Genomic DNA, 20,208 nt, shown 5'->3' with positions numbered 1-20,208 from the left:
GACGGCGTTACTGCCTCCGTCCGCTGACGCTGCGAGCCGACGGCTGAGCGCAAAATACACAGTTCTCGCTTTAAATGTGCGACAAAAAAACTTTCGAACGACACTGGGTACAATCTTATCGACAAAAAAAGCGATATGTTGTCTATTGGGACTTTGGAGGACGCGTCAACGTTGAAAAATACTTCGTGAAACTCGTCCGTTCGCAGGTTTGCGTTCAAAATTACTTTCATTTGTCTTTTAAACATGTCGATTATTGTGTTTTAAGTAGAAAAAACTCTTCATAAAAATAAATTCGTTTACAAACTGACGCTAGCTAACAAAAATAACACCTTTGCCCGACACGTAATATTGTCTTGAGAGCTGCGAGACGTGGTTGCCATAGTGACAGTCACACGCGCTGCTGGTGGAGAGTGTGTCCATGAAAATATCACTTTTTTATTCATATTTATTTCTTCATTTCTTCATTTATTTACATGCATAAACCTGTAAGTGGTGATTATTTGCTCAAGCATTCATTAATTCATACTGAAAACTCATTCTAGTTCCACACAATCCATGATGATGATAATAATAATAATAATAATAATAATAATAATAATAATAATAATAATAAAAGATGATATAGAGTTTTAGGTGGGCCGCATGGTGGAGCAGTGGTTAGCACTCACAGCGAGAAGGTCATGGGTTCAAATACTGGCCGGGGCTTTCTGTGTGGATTTTGCATGGTGTCACTGTTTGTGCGTGCGTTTTCTCCACATTCTCCGGTCACCCCCACAGTCCAAAAGCATGCATGTGAGGTCTGTCTCTGTTTTGGACTGGCGATTTGTCCAGGGTATATCCTTCCCTCCTCCATAATAATCTGGAATTGGCCCCAGTGCCCTGCGACCCTGAACAGGATATAAGTAGTATAGAAGATGGATGGCTGGATGGATGGATGGATGGATGAGTTGAAAGAAAAAGCAACCAAGCAATCAGTTGTGGACAATCCAGGGACAACAGGTAGTTTTATACAAAATCGGTCTTACCTTGAACAAGTTTGTTCCAGGTTTGTGTCTCTTGTTTGATGTGGTGTCAAACATGGGACACGGTTTCGAGCACATTGTCAAACACATTTTAGTTCAGGTACCACATACAGACCAAGTTCCGCTTGATGGGGATGAACCAGAAAAATAGTGTAATAATGTCATTAAAATTGGTCTGAAGGCGAGTTGCAAAGCACAAGGTTGTTATCTTTCATGGCAGCGTCACTAATATCTCAGCTTGGGTCTCAGTGTGGTGCTGCTACTCGGAAGAAATTTGTTAAAAAAAAAAAGTTTCCTTTAAAATTTTTTGCGTTTGTTTGTTGCTTTGCTGGAGCAGATTGGAGGCTCTTGTAGGCCATTTGACATCTCTGGTTTAGAGTATCCATGCATCATAACTTGACCGAAATAGAGTGTGGACATTGAGGATTTTGTTCTGAAGTTTGCATGTTCTCTATGTGCTGATCCTCCTTCAATCCTATATAGTTTGTTAATTGATGACTCCAAATTGGTTGTCAGGAGTGCGTGAGGGTGTTTTTCTGTCTCTCTGGGTTACCTCTGTCCAGGACTGCTGACCTGTTCAGGTTGAACTGTCTAACAAGGGTTAGTTATTAGATATAAAGAGAAGGATAGAAGAAGCTCTAGTCTATTTACCACGTCATGATCATTTTCAAAAACTACACTTAAGAGACAGATGATGACTAAACAATGTAACCAAGGGTCTAAATAATGAAGAAGTCATATGCACACTGTTTACAGAGAGAAAAAAATTAACTAAATATGTATATCAGAGAGAAAGATTTCAGGAACAGCCTTATTTTCTATCTATTTCCTGGGGTGGCACCCACATTTAACTCTTGATATCACCTGCGAAAACCCTAAAAATGATCTTAAAAATAAGAATATCTGCCAATTTGGTTATTAAAATAAATAAAAAACTAAATAAGATGTCAGTATTTTATCTGAGAAATGACATAAATTATTCAAAATAGTTCTCATTCAGGGTGTTTATAGGCACAAACAGAGTTTGATGACTTTGACATTTCTTGAACTACTTCATACTCTGTCCCTTTCAGAAGAAAATGTCGAAGTTGCAGACTGTGCTGGAAGATGGAGTCGGATCAGAGGTCACGCTGCAGCAGCAGCACCTGAAAGCTTTGAGAGAGGAACTCAGGCAGCAGCTGCAGGAGACAAAGAGGAGACAAGAAGAAGAGCTGGAGAAGAGAATTCAACAGAACGCTCTCCTGTCAACGGATGCAGACATTTTGCCTAAGTGTGTTTCTCAAAGTCACCCTGACACTTGTAGTTAATCAACTTTACAGAGATTTGCTTGTTTTTTTCAGATCCTCCACATCTGTCCTCACCTCCCACGCGCTCAAACAGCCAGAGATGCCTCACACATCTTCCCCAGCCTTGCCTTCTTCAACAAACTATAAGCATATCTCTGTCAGGACTCAGCCGTGTGAACGCTCGGCTTCATGTAAAACAACCCAGGAGAGCAAAGAGGAAGAGGCCACAGCTGAGTGTCAGAAGAAGTTCAGCGCTCTCCCCGTCCCCGGACACGTCAGCCGGTCTTTCTACCGGCAGATGATGGAGCTGAGAGAGAAGGAGAGGAAGCAGTGCAACGAGGAGAGGAGGCACTTCTTACTCTCCATGCAAAAGCCTTTCAGCTTCCAGGAGAGAGAAAAGGAGAAGCGAGAGAAGCTGACGGCAGCGTTAGACCAAGTCTCCCGGGAGCAGAAAAACAACGTTGCACCTTCAGGAAAACCTAAAGAGATCAGAGATTCCCCAGATGCTGAAGTCAAAGGTTGGCGATTTTAAATAAATTTTTTCTGACTGATGCTATGGTTTACAGCAGGGGTATCAATTATAAAGCCAGTGTTCTAAAACCAGCTTGCAAGAGGCTCCAATCTGGCCAAACCACCAAGAAAATTTTTAAAAATCTCAAAGAAAACACATTTTTCCACAAATTTCTGAAGTGTTTTTAACACAACAGAACACTGACACTCAGGCAGATATTAGTAATGCTGCCATGAAAGAACTTGTTGCCATCAATCCAGCCTCAAAGCCACGCTGTCAGGGTGAGTTTGTAAAAACACCCACAATGCAACAGCTATAGGAGACGTCTCTAACCCTGTCTCACTGTATTTTGCACCAGAAGGTTTCATTAGAATTGGCTTTATGTTGAGATTGTAGTCATGGTCTTCAGTAATTGTTTGGTTTTGTGAAACGATAAACATTTACTGAGTATGAGAATATGAGAATTTTTGTCTGGTAGGATTGGTACAAAACAGAAAACACAATAAAATAGTGCAAACAAGAAACGATTATTATGGCACTATTTCACTAAAGATGTACGTGGCCCCTGAACTAAAATGTGTGTGACACCCCCGATTTACAGGTTCGTCTAAAATATTAGAATATCATTAAAAAATGAATTGTTTTTTTAAGGTTATTGCAACACCCTCATAAAATTAAAAACTTAGAAGGATGTATTCAATTTTAATTGTGATAATTATGGACTAATAAGATTGAAGAAAATCCTATGAAATATATCATTTTGAGATTTAGTGTCTTCTTCATTTTCAGTAATTTGAGCTAAAATGATAAAAAAGATTTTTTTTAACAAAAATGGTGAAGTATTTCAATTTATGTGTAATAAATGTTAACTAAATGTTAAAATAAACGTCATTCTGATGTTTTGACTGTTTAAAATACTTTTTAAATGATTTTAGAAAATTCTTTAGATTCACATTTATGAGTTTGAATTTATTAAATACAGAGCGTGGATTTCACTCTTCAGATGTCTGACTTGTGATGCTGCGGTTGTGAAGCTGTCATCAAGTTTTTACAAGTTCAACCTAACGTCTACAAAGAGGTTCAACTTGGTTAAAAACGCTGCAATGTTTCACAAGAAAAAGTCCGATTTAAGGAGGGATTAATTACTGTTTAACCAATGATGACATTACGAGTGTGAAAACAAAAAAATAGGAGTTTTTTTACTGACTTTGCAATAATGTTTTAGATTCGCATGATTTATCTGTCAATGTAGGAAAATAGTCACAAAGCTCCCAATACATAGAAGAAAGAAAATAGTTGAAAATATTTGGACCAACTTTTGAATTGCTTCAATTCGCAACAACTAAATGAATCAAGATGAACTTAAGTTAATGAATTTGATTAAGTTCAAAGAACTTGATTCATTTAGATGTTGCGAATTGAAGCAATTCAAAAGTTGGTCCAAATATTTCCAGCTATTTTCTGTTTTCAGTGTATTAAATATAACTGAGGGCGGTGTAAATTTATGTTTTATCGTCTTAATGTTCACCAAATTTCTAGTTAAATCTGATCAACATGAATGAAAACAACAACATATGAATTTCGATGAGTGTGTGCCACTATCACAGCCTTAAAAAGACAACACAAAGCACATGTTTTGTATTAAATTAGTAAAAGTAAAGCTCAATTTTGTCTATAGTTATTAGAGATCATCACGAAAATGATCAAGTTTTGGTTTAAAAAGTCCAACTTTTACAGTGTTGAAGTGTCAAAGAATGTTTACGTGAGACTTTTTTACACTCTGATAATTCTTCACAGAGGAGACAGTCAGCAGGAAAGTCCACATTCAGACCACCAAGGTGCGAGAGGAGAATCCCACTCTAAGACCCAAACCTCGCACCGCTGATCACACCAGGAGAGAACGCCTCGGGTTCCTCGACCAGGAGCCCAGCTTCCAACCGAAGATCATCCGCCAGGTCCCCGACTTCAGCAGGCTGCACAGGGCCTTCCAGATGGAGGCGCTGCAGAAAACACCGAGCAAAGACGGGATGAAGTGTCGACCTTTCACCCTGAGGACTTCAGAACTCCCCGCAAGGAAAACCAGGCAGAGTCTGGAAAACCCTCAGGTAGAACATTTGTTTCACACTGTTTTGCTTTATTTATTCTTAATCACTCAGATCACCTCACATGCTTCTTTACATATTTTACAGTCATTTGAAATTGATCATTTTCCCTGGAGCATGTCAGAAGTCATGTTTTCCCCGTAGTGTTTTCTAAATGTACAAAACTAATGTTCACGTTGCTGTGTGGAGTTCCTGTAACTAGGGAATGTAAGCAGGTCACATTTGACTTTCTGTCTTCGGGGAGCAATTTGTTTTATGACCAGAGATTTATTGTACGGTTAAACTTCTTGTATGTTATTTTTTTCGTCTGTTCAGACCAGTTTTCCCAGTTGTGGGAATGTAAGGTTACTTAAAATATGTACAGTAGGCCATCTTCAAAGAGGGACTATTTTCCTCCCTTAGACAACCATATTTAAAGCTTTCTCCACCTTATAATTTATGAGCTCCAGCTCCAGCCCCATATCTACAGCGCCTAATCTACAGCTGTCTGTTTTTTTTTTCTTTCGAACTTTTCGTTCCGCAACTCCAGCAGCAAACTGCATCTTTATGAGATTAATCACATACGTCCCAAGAAGATTTATAAATATGTTCATTGACAATTGTCTGGGTAGATAATTCACATGAAAGCATTAAAGAAAAATCAAATGAAGCAGTAATTAGGGAGGAATAACAGTAATCTTCACAATCCAAAGTGGCAGAACGCAACTTTGTGATCAGTGAAAGGTTCTTGCCTGTCTCTCTTTAATGTATTTTGGGACTCAGACCAAAATTATCCAATTACCGGAGTTCTGCTTTGTGAAACTTGTCAGACAACTTTTGAGCTGATTCATCTGTTTTTAATGCTTAATGTGGCTGAAGACAGGAAGGCTGCTGCACACTCAGCTCAACAGTTGTGATATTTGTAGAATAATACCGCGCATATTATCGATATGACATATTATTATAAAAGATTTATAAAACCTTAAACTAGCTTATAATTGAACTTTTCTACAAATGCTTTTCCAGATGTATGCCCTTTTTCATAACCACTAATAACATAATAAACAATAATCCATTGAATTTAGGTTCTTGGTCACACACACTGACATTCAGAGTTTATAGTCACCAATTAGAGATAAAATGCAAATTGTACACAGAAAGGCCACAATATTGCCCATTGTACATTCTTTTTTTCATCATATTTACTTGGCAGGAATAGATGGGTCTTTTTTAATCAACAAGCAATTTTAACAACAGAACATTCAGTCTTCACTTTATTTTGGGCTCAACTTTTGATTAAAAGATCCGATCATCCAGAGCTCTAAATGGGAGTCAATAGAGTGACCGTCACATGAGAATAGGAATGAGTGAGTAGACAGACGACTGAATCTCAGTACACATGACTGCTGTTAGTTATACAGAGCCAGCCATTACCATTCAAAGTATTTACTCAGATTGTAGGCGGAAGCTGGAGCCGGTACAAGAGAAACATGCAAACTCAATATAGAAACAGGTTCAGACAAGTAACTCCAGTGCTGTGCAGCATGTTTGCTTTTTCCCAGTTACATCTACACTCAATCAGAATTAAATTCGAAGAAAATTCATTAATTGTTTTCCTTCCTCTGCAGGTACCAAAAATAAATAATCTCAGTCGGAGCAAGTCTCTCGGTGCCCTCACGTCAATCTCCACCGCTACACTCCCCACTTATATTACAGATGCTGTGAGGAAGCGCTGTGAAGTCGTCAGGTGAGCCGGGATTGTTCACTTGAATTCTTTAGTCGTCTCGACAGCTTCTTGAAGCAGGGAGATTATCTGACAGATTATTTCTTTACCTGGACAGAAAGTCAATGGAGATGAGAGAGAGCAGGAATGAGGAGAGTGACCAGTGGTTGAAGAACTACCAGATGAGATCCAAAGCCATGAAGAAGACCGTCGCCCTCCACGCCAAGCTGCTGGATCCTCACAGCAGTTTGAAAGAAGTGTATAATGAGAAGCTGCAGCACCGTCGGTGAGTTCTGCTGGAGCGAGGTCAATCGCTCTGCACTTCTGTGAATTTTTGTCCAGTTCGGATCACAATGACCACACAGCCGCCGCAGCAGCTGAAACTATAACCTTCTACATAAAGGACGGCCGATCAGCAAAGGATGAGAGACTACATGAGAGAGTTACGGGACATGAAGGCCCGAGTGAGAGAACGCCCATATTTGTTCGAACAGGTGAAACAAGTACGTGACATCAAGCCTGAACTTTCTCACACGAGTTAAATGGGATTATTTCTAGTGACTAATTCTACTCATAGTCATGTACAATTCACATCATAGATGAAGTGTGGAAAAACTACTAAGTATGTCCAGATTTGAGTCTGCCAGTAGTTTATTGGTAAACTTATACTTTAAACAGAGAAGAATCCTGCTGTGTATTTACATTTATTCATAATAGTGTGATTTTTATATACTTTAATGTGCTCTCAACACATTTTATACAGCTAAATTTATTCAAATGGTAATGCAAATGAGTATTTCCTTTGGGTTTTTTTCTTAAATATTTTCACATGAGTACAATTCAGGCCATGTAAGACGACTTGAGGACAGACTTCAGTCAATATGTACTCACAGTAAACACGTGTAAATACTTCATGTGAACTATTCAGTAGGAGGCCAACTGTTTACCTTCCACAGAAGCTCTCTTTATGGAGTATTAGAGAAATAGGACAGATACTTTAAACTAATATGTGTACGGTCCTTTTTATAGCATTTCAATGTTTCTTTGAGCTGGAGACATTTTATGCAGATCCTATTGACATTGTGATTAACAGCAGTCAAAAAGTCAATATGTGTAGTTTTATAGAGCGGTACTTTTACTTGTAACCGAGTACACTTTAAGAAATGTAATAGTAGTTGTAACTGGGAACAAAGTAGAAATACAAATAGTACTGCACTTTGGCTTGTTACGAGCAGAGAAATGAATGCTTTGGGTATTATTTGAAAACAGTTCTTTAGTTTTACACGATTATTTTTAATAACTTTACACCCAATTGTAATTAAATACAATTTAAGCAAAATAACAGTTCTTGTCTACAAATTTTTACTGCTCCTTCCTCCACAAAAATACTGAGACTTTCTCACAACCAGGGAATCACCCTTTACCTATTAAATCTCAAAAATAAATACTTTACTCTAGAAGAAGATTGTTTTCTGTAAATTTGCTCCTAAAACAACAACTGTTTACTTTGTTTGCATGTGGTAACTGCCAGGGTTCAAATCTGAACAGTTTTTACATTTAGTTTTTTTTTTAATTTAAATATCACTGATACGTAGTAGTATCAGTGGTTTTGTACTTTTGTGCTTTCAACAATAATTTCACCTGGAATTGCTGGAAACGAAAGCAATACAATAGTAATTGTTGTGATTGTCGTTGCTGGCAGAAAACTGCTCGAGCTCACGCAGAGCAGACCTTCAGGAACAAGCTGCAGAAAGCCCGTCTGAAGGAGCAGTTTGTTGAAGAAACTGGAGAAGCGCACAGTTGTGAAGATGATACAGACGTTAGTGGCCTCAGCACCGACAGCGGCACTCCTAACAGGTACGCAGAACACAAACTTTAAAGCAAGTTTCTTCCCATCCTCTGTGTATTGCCACTGTGTCCGGTAAAATTATGTATAGCCCCGCTGCTGCAGAGCCAAGGACTTCATGTGGTTTAGTCATTTTACATTACATAATTCTCTGAGCTTGCCCTGCAGTCTCAGTGAGCAAAAGACAAATACTGCAGCCAAGTAAAAGCTCGATGTAATTATAATATAGCCGTTTTCTAACCCGACATGTCTGATTTAGGGAAGAAAATGTAGACGACGGTGGAGAAAATTGAAGATGTGGAAGAGAAGAGCGTGAAGTCCAAAGGGGAAGAAATGCCATGATCAAAAAGGTTGAGGCGGCGGAGAGTTTTTTTTTTTGTGGCCTCCCCACTAGAAAACAACGCTGTCCTCAAAAATGATTCATGTCACGGCCAGCAGTCCGCTCCAGACGTTTGATATGTTTTAAATGTACAGTTATGAATTATGACATTTCAAAACATCTGGACTTTACAGTCACGGTGGGAAGAAATGAAAAGTATCTAGAACCGCTCATGTTTATAGGTAATTAATATTTTATATGTATCACAAACACACACTTCTTTTGTAAATTCCATATATTTAAATTCTGTGTACAGAATATATAGAGCTTTTGCTTTTACAACAGCCTTCCTGCCAGGGAAAATGAAAACTGTAATTTGGCGGATGATGAACACGTGGTTCCCAGAATAAACAGCTGAAAACTAAAGGAGAACACCAGTTGAGACCACTGCGCCTGTAGTATTAATCTTACAGTGTGTAAATCAAGAAGCATCAGATGACCATGTCAAAAGGGCATCACTTACATGATACATGTAAGATATATATACTAAGAAACAGTGTGTAAAGTTTCAATACCTGTCCTCAGCTTAAGCACACAACTATGTATGCATTTCTGATTGAAAAGGTCCTGTGAGAACACTGAGCATCTAACATGGACCTTTTCTTAGAAGGTTGGCTCAAGGTTCCCAGTTATTTCTACCGCCGCACTGCCACCTAAATAAACAGCCTTCACAGTGGATCTGTAGTCACACAGGCCAGTAAGTGGTCTGCTCCAAGCCGACACGTCCACATCAAATACGCTCGTTTACTGGCCTCCCCTGCACTCTTGTGCTTAGACATTTGACTTCCAGGAATTTAAGAGGTCATTTTTACATACAAACCATATGGGGACGTCTGAGACATAATGGGGAAAAAAAAAAGGTCATTAGAGAGATCTGTAAATACCATATACATTTTGTAGGATCGTGCAGGGAACCATCAAAGCCAAAACTCAGTTCAAAATGGAAAATGTTGGCAGAAGTTTAAAAAATAAATAAAAAAAAGTAGGACATGTGCTATATTACAATGCTGATGCACATCGAACTGTATTCATCTTGAATTTTTAGACAGAAAAATCTCGATTGTAAAAGGATATTGTTGTCATGTAGCCCTCATAAACAATCACAGAGTCCTTTCTTTGAATTCTCAAATATCACATGATAAAGCTTCAAGGGCTCCATCCTGTCAGGTTGTCATGGGAACCGTGTATCCCTCCCCTTGCTGCGTCGTGGTCCCTCAGGAGGAACGTTTGTGCACCTCTGATTCCCTCATGCACAGCTGAAAACAAAACCAATCTCTCCCAACCTGTTAGATAATATCCCAGTGCCGATCTGCATCCGCGAACATGCGTGCGGGAACAGACTGCTGGTGGCACCTATTTAAACAAACTGCCCCGTGTGTGTGTGTGTGTGTGTGTGTGTGTGTGTGTGTGTGGAGGCTGGGAAAGGGAACAAACACATCTCATTTAGATTAATGAGAGGCTGCACGCTTAGCCGCCGAACGTTATGATCACACTGTTTGAGGAGTGGCACTGCTCAGCCGATGAACAATATAATTTCACCAAGGTGGCGTGTTGAGGTCTCTTATTATTGCAGCCACTGTGCGATATTAAAATTCCCACACATTTAATTTTGTAAATGCATGGTTAGCAAATGTAGGCAGCTGAGGAAACATCCTAGAATAGATAATAAAGGCCCCAAATGGATTTCACCTGCCCTTAAACCAGCAATTGCAATGTTAAATGCTTCTCTTGTGCTTTATGATTGGTTTGTTGTTCATTTTAATTCCCTGTTTATTTGCATGCCCTTAATTATGACTTAACATTCCAGTGGCCAAGTTGTTTGGTTAAACACAATGAATTCTATCTGTGATGTAGTGTGTGACTGTGTTTCAGTCCTCTGCGCTCCTGCAGGAGGAGCTGTGGCTCGCTGCAGCCTCTCCGGAGCAGAAGAGAAAGATCCCTCTTTTTCTCCTTCAGTGGCATGAATAATATCCCCAGTGGTGGAGAGAGAGCATATCAGGAGGCAAGCGGGAAGGGGAGAGAGAGATAGCAGGCAGTGTGACAGATAAGAGCGTGGCAGAACTTGCCTTCCTGACTGCACTGTGGGCAGCGGAAAGAGAGAACAAGTGCACCAGAGTGTCAGGCAAGGCTGCAGCCGGCACACACACACACACTCACACACTCACACACACTCAGAAACAGTCCGGCTGCACCAGGACAAGTTCATAGAGAAGACTGACCTCCAAAAGGTATGGTATGGATCAGTGCCTGAGCCTGAGGTGCCTTTCCTCCATCATCTTTAAAACAATTTTCTAAATTCTGCAGCGATGCTTTGCTCACTTTATGTTTGACTTTTTTCTTCCAGGTGGGTTTGCAGAAGTTTCAGCTGTGGATGCACCTGAATATTATGGCTTTCCTCCCACTGAGACTTCTGGTCCTGTAGAGGAGTCGTCTGTTTCCCCTTCAGAAGGAACTTGTCTTGTGCCGGCCGCCTGAGGGGAGGATGGAGAAGCTGTCCGGGAAAGACAAGGAGCTGATACGAGGCAGCTGGGAGAGCCTGGGCAAGAACAAAGTTCCTCATGGAGTCGTCATGTTTTCCAGGTAACACATGCAGTGAGCGAGTGAAGCTACTTCCTACTGTGTGCAGATAATCTGATATTATGTTTTGGAACTTGAAAGCCGGTGTTGGAGAATGTAACTCAGGTGTGGAGAGAGAATGGAGCTGGATTCTTGGCTGCACACTTTCCCCATGCAGGGACCAGAGGCTTGACTTGTTGCTTGGCGACAGACTGCAATAATCCACAATTTACTTTGAGACAGCTGCTGCTAAATCAGACACCAGCAGGAGAGATTTGTAGATGTATGATTTATAGAGGGATCCTTCTGTCCGTGTGCATGTCGATGTGTGTGCACCTATAGAATAACGTGGTGTGTGTGTGTGTGTGTTGTGTGTGTGTTGTGTGTGTGTGTGTGTGTGTGTGTGTGTGTGTGTGTGTGTGTGTGTGTGTGTGTGTGTGTGTGCAGACTGTTTGAGCTGGACCCAGCGCTCCTCAGCCTTTTCCACTACAGCACAAACTGTGGCTCCACACAGGACTGCCTCTCCAGCCCGGAGTTCCTGGACCATGTCACCAAGGTGAGCTCCATCCACCGCACGGCTGTGAAACTTGTGCACAGTTTTGAATGCCCTTTTTTTTCTCGCCGTGCGCCTCGTGATCCCAGGTGATGCTCGTGATCGACGCGGCGGTGAGCCACCTGGACGACCTTCACTCTCTGGAGGACTTCTTGCTCAACCTCGGGCGGAAGCATCAGGCAGTGGGAGTCCACACGCAGTCATTCGCTGTAGGCTTACAACCTCAAAGTTCAACTTTCAAGCAGCTGTTCCTCAAGTGAATTGAGATATTAAAAATGTGTTTTTGTGTGCTCGTTTTTCCCCTTGCAGGTGGTGGGTGAGTCCCTTCTCTACATGCTGCAGTGCAGCCTGGGCCCGGCCTACACGGCGCCGCTGCGTCAAGCCTGGCTCAACATGTACAGCATCGTGGTGGCAGCGATGAGCCGAGGGTGGGCCAAGAACGGCGAGGACAAGGCCGACTGAGGCGCGCAGCGGGAGCTGCCGAGCAGCTGCTGTCAAATCGTCAACATGGTTGCCATGCGATAAGGTTGTGTAACTCGCAGCGTCGTGGCTTTAGCTGCTGTACATTTGCTCTGTGAGTGGGGTCGTGTAGCGTAGCGACTGTATGGTATAGTTACACTTTTCAATGGGACCGGCCAGTCGCAGAGATCTCTTTTCTTGCTGTGGATGTTTATAGCTCGGAGGCGATGCTGCTGTACAGCTGCAAGAGTCAGAGCCGGTCTGCCGCGGTCTGGAAGGCGCTAACCTGAACGCCTCACACCCAGAAACAGCATTAGAGAGTCTCTTTGTATATAATGGCTTTGATATATCTACTCAAATGATTACAGTGGCTGTAGTGGTCTTTGTGATGTATCTTAGAAGAGTTGTACTCTTGTGAAACACTAAATATCATATTTAAGCATCACACACTACTCAAACTGTGATGGTTCCTGTGGCCAGCATGGGCAGCCATCTATCGAACTGCAACACAGCCAATCCTCCGACCTGTGGGGAAACGCAGAGTGATTTAACAGAGCAAAACAAAACAAAACCATCCAATGACTTTAATCTTCACCATAACTGTGTTTTTTATTCATCATGCACAACATTACACCTTTTCTGAGTTACTTTGTAATCCAACTTTTAAGCTACTGAAGAAAATCAAACTTTATAATATTAAATAGTTACTGACAAGAACTGTTATACTCTCCAATAGCTTCTGTTTTTCTTTTTTTGTTTTTTGTTTTTCTGTGATCTATGACTGTTAAGACGTTCACAGGCAGTGCGATATCGGCCTCAGTCCAGCCTGGGAGTATTTTGACTGTTAAACTTCTAACTAATAGACTGTTATGTGACCTTTAGAGATTGAAAGTAAAGGGCATCTTAGGAAGAATTGTAACATCTTTGTTCCCTGGCTATCAGTCCCCAGTTATTGTGAGTGTGAAGTAGTTCTGTTGTATTGTACTTGCTTATCTCAGTATATAACTGCGTCGTTGTGGCTACAAATGTAGTGCTGCCTCAACTTTAGAGGCCAACATACTCAGAGCAGCCAGTATTTCTCCACCGTGGACCTTTTATGTGGAAATTAAGCCGGAAATTCACATTTGTTGTGACTGACAAAGCAAAGACAAACTGAATTGGTGCCATTTCTTGGGGGGTTATATTAACACACAAACAGAAATACTGTGTGCTGACACTGTCCGATACATGTGTATTATTATTATTGCTGTCATAACACTGTATGCATCATCGTCATTTGTTATTTACATTCATGGCCATAACACCAAGTAACTTAGCAACAGTGCGCCAAGTATTAGATAATAACACCATACAACTGTAAATCCAAGCTGCTGATGTGTGGTTATTATCGCTTTAGCCTGAGTTTATATTTATAAAGTTTATTTTTATATTCTGAATTATATGTGCAGTGTTTTTTTTTCTTTTTTTTTTTTTTTTTCTCACGATGTCACCTACAGTATATCCTCAAGACATGATATTATTTTTGTGGATTTAAATCTATGAACCCAGAAAACACAAATCGGCTGCTTTCGGGTTCATTGCATCTATTTTCCACTACGACGTCTAAATGTGCAATTCTCACAGAAGGAAGGTTTTTCTGTTGAACTCTTTCATTCCCACATAGTCTGATCGGTCTGTACGTTCCAGCCCACAGGTGTAATGTTTGTTAACAGGCTGTGTAGGTGGTGTATTTATAGTGGTTCTTTTCTTAGTATCAGCACGCAGGCCTATGCAGGTTGTTGTTCTCCTCGTCACTGTTTCTAACGACCGGACGCTCGCTGCTTTTAGCCGACATGACTGACTGCCAGCGTGTCGTCTTCTCAGCATCCAGATGTGTACATATTGGGTGTGTCACTGTCTACCTCACCAGTATCAGCTGCTATCCAACAGCCATGACTTCACCTAGTTATCCTTCAACCAAAAATGCACACGGTTACTATTAGAGTTAGTACACGCCACGCTCTCTGTAAAACAAACGAAAACCTGTTCTGTGCTTACATGAGATTAAATAAAGTGATCTGTGGATATTTTACTGATGAATGAGGTCAGTGTGTTTTCTCTCTGAATTGAAACACAGACTGAATTGTGCTCGGCTTTTAAAATCAATCACACGATGCCTGATTTCCTCTCCCACTGACAGCCCATCCCCGAGTGTTACATAAGATCTGAGCATCGAATGGCTCGACGCCCTTGGCTACAGAGACGAGGGCGACTTCAGGCACATCAGCCCACTTACTCATGCAGCTGCACAATGTCACATCAAGAATCTTTTTTGAAGCTCACCAAATCCCTCACAGTTTTTAAAAAAAATGTATTATGATTTCCCTCAAAAAGAAGTGAAACCCCTGCAGATATTTGCATCTTCTCCCTCTGTGTGTCTGAAGGGAGGTCTTCGTGATGGGGAGACGCGGTGGAAAGGGTGGGTTACTTAATGATGACCTATTGTCATACGCGATCTCCTATCAAGACAATTTGTTTGTATCACTGTTAAAGTCACATCCGTGAGCCGGCTGCCCGTTCGCCTGTGACACGAGCAGCTGACATGACCTTAATCTGTCTCTCTCCCTCGCTGTCCCACCGAGAGTCTGCTGCGTTTCTCCTGGCTTCACGTCTCGCTCCAAGCCTGCAAAGCAACACGCATTCTCAGTTTGTCCAGTCACTGATCTCCTCCTCTTTCACCGTCTCGTGTCTCCGACCAACAAAATCCAATAAGCAGCAAGTATTTTATTTCCCCTGCTGGTAATTCATCACCCAGTTCCTACAGTTCCAGGCTTACCTTGAAGTGCATGAGGAGGATTTGCTCTGAAGGCTGTCGTCTGGAGAGGAGTCTGCGAGAAAAAGACAACACGTATTATTTTTAGAAAGTCTGCAATGTGTTTTGGTATGGAGAGGTATTGAACGTCGTCATGGCAACTGTTAAGTGATGGTCGTATATGAGATGTGTGTGTGTGTGTATGTGTGTGTGTGTATGAGAGGAAGCGAGAGAGACAGTGTGTGCATTTGTTTTTGATGAAGGAAGAGAGAAAGAAAGGCATTGCTCAGGCGCCCGCTCATCCTAAATCATGTTGTAGAGAGGAGTGAGAAGTGGACAGTGACTCTGCATGCAGGCTCGGGTTAATGGGCTCATTCCGATCGCTCCTCCAGGACAACAAACCTGCCAAGCAACAGCCACAGCAGTCCGTCAGCGGCCACCGACCTCATGTAATGAGATTACTTTGATTCATTTGGAATTGGTGCTGTTAACGCCTCTTTTTCTGCAGCTCAGGCCCATTAAGTTATAAATCTGAAACAATCCATCTTCTACATGGATTCATCCAACTCGGGGTCACTTGGGGCTGGATGATCAGACATGTACAATCGGTTTAGAGCCGCGCACTCACCTACAACATGTGTTTACACTGTGGGTGGAAAACTGGAGAAAACGCAAGCAGGCGAACTCCGGAATCGGACAAGTGACATTCTGACTGTGAGGCAGGCGTGCAGATCCACTACACTACATGTATGTTGTAGATCCCGTTGATCATTACATTCAGGCATGTTTGAGCATGAAGACATGAGCAGGACTGTGAACCCCAAAAAACCTTAAAACATGACTTTCAAAACACGACATCTCTCTAACTTTAACCAGTGGATTGGAGAACCTGTTGTTTGTATTTCAAAAATACTTTTAGAGCTCGTCTAATTTTCTTTTTTTCTCTGGGTTTCTTTTGATGATTATCCACCAGTCCTGCATTTCTTGGGCTTTTTTTTCTCCACACAAACACATTCCCTCTGCATATCTACACAGGATTTTTTTCAAAAATTCAACAGAATTTCTGCTTATTTTCTTCTTCACCTGCGAGTATAAAAATATATATTTTTTTTTTACACAGTGGGAACAGCATGTCTGCAATCGCCTGCTGGGACGAGGACTGACAATAGTTGTTTTTCCATTAAAATGAAGGCAACTTGTGTTCTTATGTGAACCTTTTCAGTGTGATGAAGGGTGTGAGTGAAAAGTCTCGAGGTGAGTGCCGGCAGCAGATTGAAAATCTTTTATTCTAAATGTTAATATCATGAAAGTGTGGGGAGATGAGACTTCTCGTCATATAAATTGAACCAATTTCGTTTCTGAACTCTTGTTCTGCACGTTTTGTCTCAGAATGATTAGAACAAGGGAGTCCATCACGTTTTTGTTGAAGGGCCACATAAAGTCCAATTTCATCTTGAGTGGGTCGGACTGTTGAACTATAACCATAATAACCTTTATATCAAAAGTTTTATTTGTTGTGGGGCAGAGTATATTTGATGAAAATGTCCAAACTTTCACAAGTGTTGCCACTCTTAAGAAATTTCTTTTAAAAAATGTGTTTTCTTTGAAAAATTTACAATTTGCTTGGTGGTTTGGCCAGATTGACACACCTGCTTTAGATAATTACTGGACAGTTTTTCACTTATTGTATTATATTCCAGCACAGAAAAACTCTTGTCCTACTCTAGATTTAGTTAACCTTTATGTCTAATTTACAACTTTGATTGATTTGTGAGCTCAGCAGGTTGTCTCCCACTGGGAAGGTTACAGGTTCGATTCCCCATCTCCCTCTGTGCACATGTCAAAGTGTCCTTGAGCAAGACACTGAACCCCAAATTGCTCCCAGGGGATGGACTAAACACCTTGCATGGCAGCTGCCTCCATTGCTGCGTGAATGGTGAATGTGATTTACAGTGTAAAGGACTTTAGGGCTGCTCAAGCAGTTGAACAGCACATTGTTAATGAAATTTATCATTTTATTTTATATTGTGATCTATAATTGGTTTTTTTCCTTATTTATTTTGTTCTTGTCTGTTTTATAATGTCATTAGTTTACTGGAAATGGGAATGTGTGTGTGTGTGTGTGTGTGTGTGTGTGTGTGTGTGTGTGTGTGTGTGTGTGTGTGTGTGTGTGTGTGTGTGTGTGTGTGTGTGTGTGTGTGTGTGTGTTTTTTGTCCACTGGGTGTGGCCGGAACTGTTGAGAGAAGGCACGCAGCGACACCCCGGGACCCGAGGTCATCTGGCCCCTAGACCGCCACACCCCCAGCCCAGGAAGCACCAGAGGAAGAATGCAGAAAAGACCACCCCCAGCCAGGAGGAGCCCGCAAGAGATGGAACAAGAACGCAAGAAGACCCTATCAGGACGCCCCCAAGCCACCCAATGGCCGGACAGCAGAGTCCAAGACCCACAGAGCCCAGTACGAGGCCAGCCGGAGGCCGGCCGGAGGCCAGCGGTTAGGGCACCACGGGCATATGTTAGTGGGAGTGAGACCCATCTTGAACATCTTTTGTCCTGTGTAATGAACTCTGTGAAGGACCTTGTATTGTATGAGCTGTATATTGGTGTTTTTTGTCATTCTGAATGTATTTGTACAGATTTGTGACCAAATCGTTGGATCTCTGTTGATGTCGAGATCTTCTTTCCCTTTGGAGGTGGGAAGGGATATTGTGATATTTGAACATGACAAGATTTTAGAAAGTGGTTTTGGTGCTGAGATCTTCAGGAGGTTTGTCACTGTCTGAGGTAAGTTCAGGTGAATCTGTTCTAGTTTGAAATTAGTTTGTATTATTAACTTGAGCTGAAGATATTCCAGATAGATGTTTTGACTGATACCATATGTTTCAATTAAGTCAATAAATGGAATATAAGAGTTATTGGAGAAGAGTTGTTCTGAGTTTCTTATTCCTTTATTTTGCCATCTTGGGAAGTTTATCGGTTTCTTTCTTTGTAGGATGTCAGGATTGTTCCAGAGGGTGTGAGTTTGCTGGGGCTGAGTGAAGATCCATTCATTTGAATAAATTCCCACACACATTTTTAAAATCCAACACAATTATTATTAACTTAAATGTGCGAAACAGCACATTTTCAATTTCTTTTGTGGCAGCCATTAACTCATTGTCAGTTTTGTAAAGCCACAGTCACTTGCTTGATGAAGGGTTGAATCAACTTTTCTCAGAGGACATACATCACCGACTTCATGAGCCTCATTTGCATGCAGAAATGACCCATCTGTGCAGGATCATATGTTTGCTGCAGGAGGCAGAGACAGTTTCTATTGGAAGCATGCGGGTCGGGGAGAGGCGGGTGGCAGGCCACGCACCCAGAGGAATTCACCTTTCACTGAGAAACACGCTCCCGGCAGTTGCTACGGGTGACGGGAGAAATGTCAGCGGCTCCTCTCTCCTTTTTTGTAACTCCGGGCCGTGAAGAAGAAACACTGTATATAATGGAGGCAGGCGCTGGCGTTACCCCCCCCTCCCCACCTCGCCAGGCGGCCTTTCAGTGCAGGGAAATGCCACCCATCCAGCCGGAGTGAGACGGAAAGAAAAACACACCCTGACCACTTTGCTGGAAGAGCGTCTTGGACGGGCGCTGACATGCTTCCTCTTTCCCGTGCGGTTCGGCGTCCAGCAGCTGCTGGTGCAGTTAGCCGGCCCGTCCACGCTCTCATGTGGTTTCAGGGGTCGCCGAGGTCAGCCGTATGAACGGAGGAATGTTCAAACGCCGAGCTGACGTGCACCTGTAGCCATCGGTAGCCTCTTTCCAGCTTTGTGAAATGAATCTCTTGAGATCGTGATTATTTTTGAAGGAGTTGGTCCGATCAGAGGAATCCCCTCCCGTCAGCAGAAACACTGTCACATATTCTCAATGAATGGCTCGACTGAGTGCTGAATGAAACCAAGGGAACTTTTGATTTCTACTTTTTGTGAAAATGAAGACAGTCAGCACATGAGATGGAATGAATTCACACTGACTTGTGCATGAGAGAGCAGACATTCTCCCTCAGCAGCAAGTAAAGTTGTGATCCCAATAGTTTCTTCAGGGAAAATGTAGTCGCACGATGCTTCTCAATTCAATTGCTTTCTGGGTTTAAAGGGATGTGGAGCACAACGACACCAGACTTCCAGGACTGTCAATGTCCACTGAGGTCAAATGGAGGAATTGATTCGAAATACTTGTGATAAAACACTTGATCTATTCAAAGTATCTAGTGATATGAGAATATTTTTTATGGGAGATGGAATCCATAGACAATAAAAAGCACAGCTCGTCTCCTAGTTAGACGTTTTTTAGTTTAGAAAATACAGACATGTTTATATGTAGTGCTGCACCACTATCATTTCATTTCCAGAATAGAACTTCAAATCCTTCTTTCAACCAATAAAGCTCTTAACCACCAGACTCCATTACATCTAAAAGAGCTGTGAGTCCTGTATCACCCCAGAAGAACACTTGGTTCTCAGCGTGCTGCTCACTGAAGGTTCCCAGGTTTTCTAAAACTAGAATGGGAGGCGGAGCTTTCAGCTCTCAGGCTCCTCTCATGTGGAACAAACTCCGAATTTCAGCGAAAGAGGCTGACACAGTCTCAACTTTAAAGGTTCGGTAAGACGTTTCTATTTAATAAGACTTACAGTTAGAACTAGTTCAGACCACACTGGACCATTTTCGAGTTTAGCTGCTGTAGGTTTAGACTGCTGGGAGACGTTTACTACACTGAGCTTCTTTCTTTATCACTCACCATGTTTCACTATTACATGTCACTAACATTTGTCTCTCGAGTGTAGCCTATGCTTGAATTTATTTGATTTACATGTAATGTTACTAGTACGTATTCTAATAGTTTAAGCATTGTGTAACAGGCTTAAGAGAAGTACAACAAAGCAGGCGGTGAGTCAAAACAAATTCATTTTAATTTCAGATCACAGCACTTCACTTTTTGACAGATGAAAAAATCTCCAGC

At 41.7% G+C, this 20,208-nt stretch overlaps 2 protein-coding genes across 2 annotated transcripts; both read left to right on the top strand.

Moving 5' to 3' along the window:
- fam161b (FAM161 centrosomal protein B) lies at positions 1 to 9,224 on the top strand. The gene is made up of 9 exons (XM_080480780.1): positions 1 to 206; positions 2,096 to 2,292; positions 2,363 to 2,826; positions 4,617 to 4,924; positions 6,529 to 6,647; positions 6,742 to 6,909; positions 7,027 to 7,126; positions 8,326 to 8,480; positions 8,729 to 9,224. The coding sequence occupies exons 1-9, from the start codon at positions 75 to 77 to the stop codon at positions 8,760 to 8,762; spliced, it is 1,677 nt and encodes a 558-aa protein (XP_080336906.1). The 5' UTR covers positions 1 to 74; the 3' UTR covers positions 8,763 to 9,224.
- A 1,578-nt stretch (positions 9,225 to 10,802) lies between these two features.
- ngb (neuroglobin) lies at positions 10,803 to 14,492 on the top strand. Its single transcript, XM_080480813.1, has 5 exons — positions 10,803 to 11,076; positions 11,193 to 11,428; positions 11,852 to 11,960; positions 12,047 to 12,166; positions 12,267 to 14,492. Exons 2-5 carry the CDS (start codon positions 11,331 to 11,333, stop codon positions 12,417 to 12,419), a joined length of 480 nt encoding a protein of 159 aa, XP_080336939.1. The 5' UTR covers positions 10,803 to 11,076; positions 11,193 to 11,330; the 3' UTR covers positions 12,420 to 14,492.
- The last annotated feature ends 5,716 nt before the right edge of the window (positions 14,493 to 20,208 follow it).

Source organism: Lipophrys pholis (genome assembly GCF_963383615.2).
Source record: "Lipophrys pholis genome assembly, chromosome: 14".
In the NCBI taxonomy this organism is placed as follows: domain Eukaryota; kingdom Metazoa; phylum Chordata; class Actinopteri; order Blenniiformes; family Blenniidae; genus Lipophrys; species Lipophrys pholis.
This window is presented reverse-complemented; position numbering and strand designations above follow the sequence as displayed.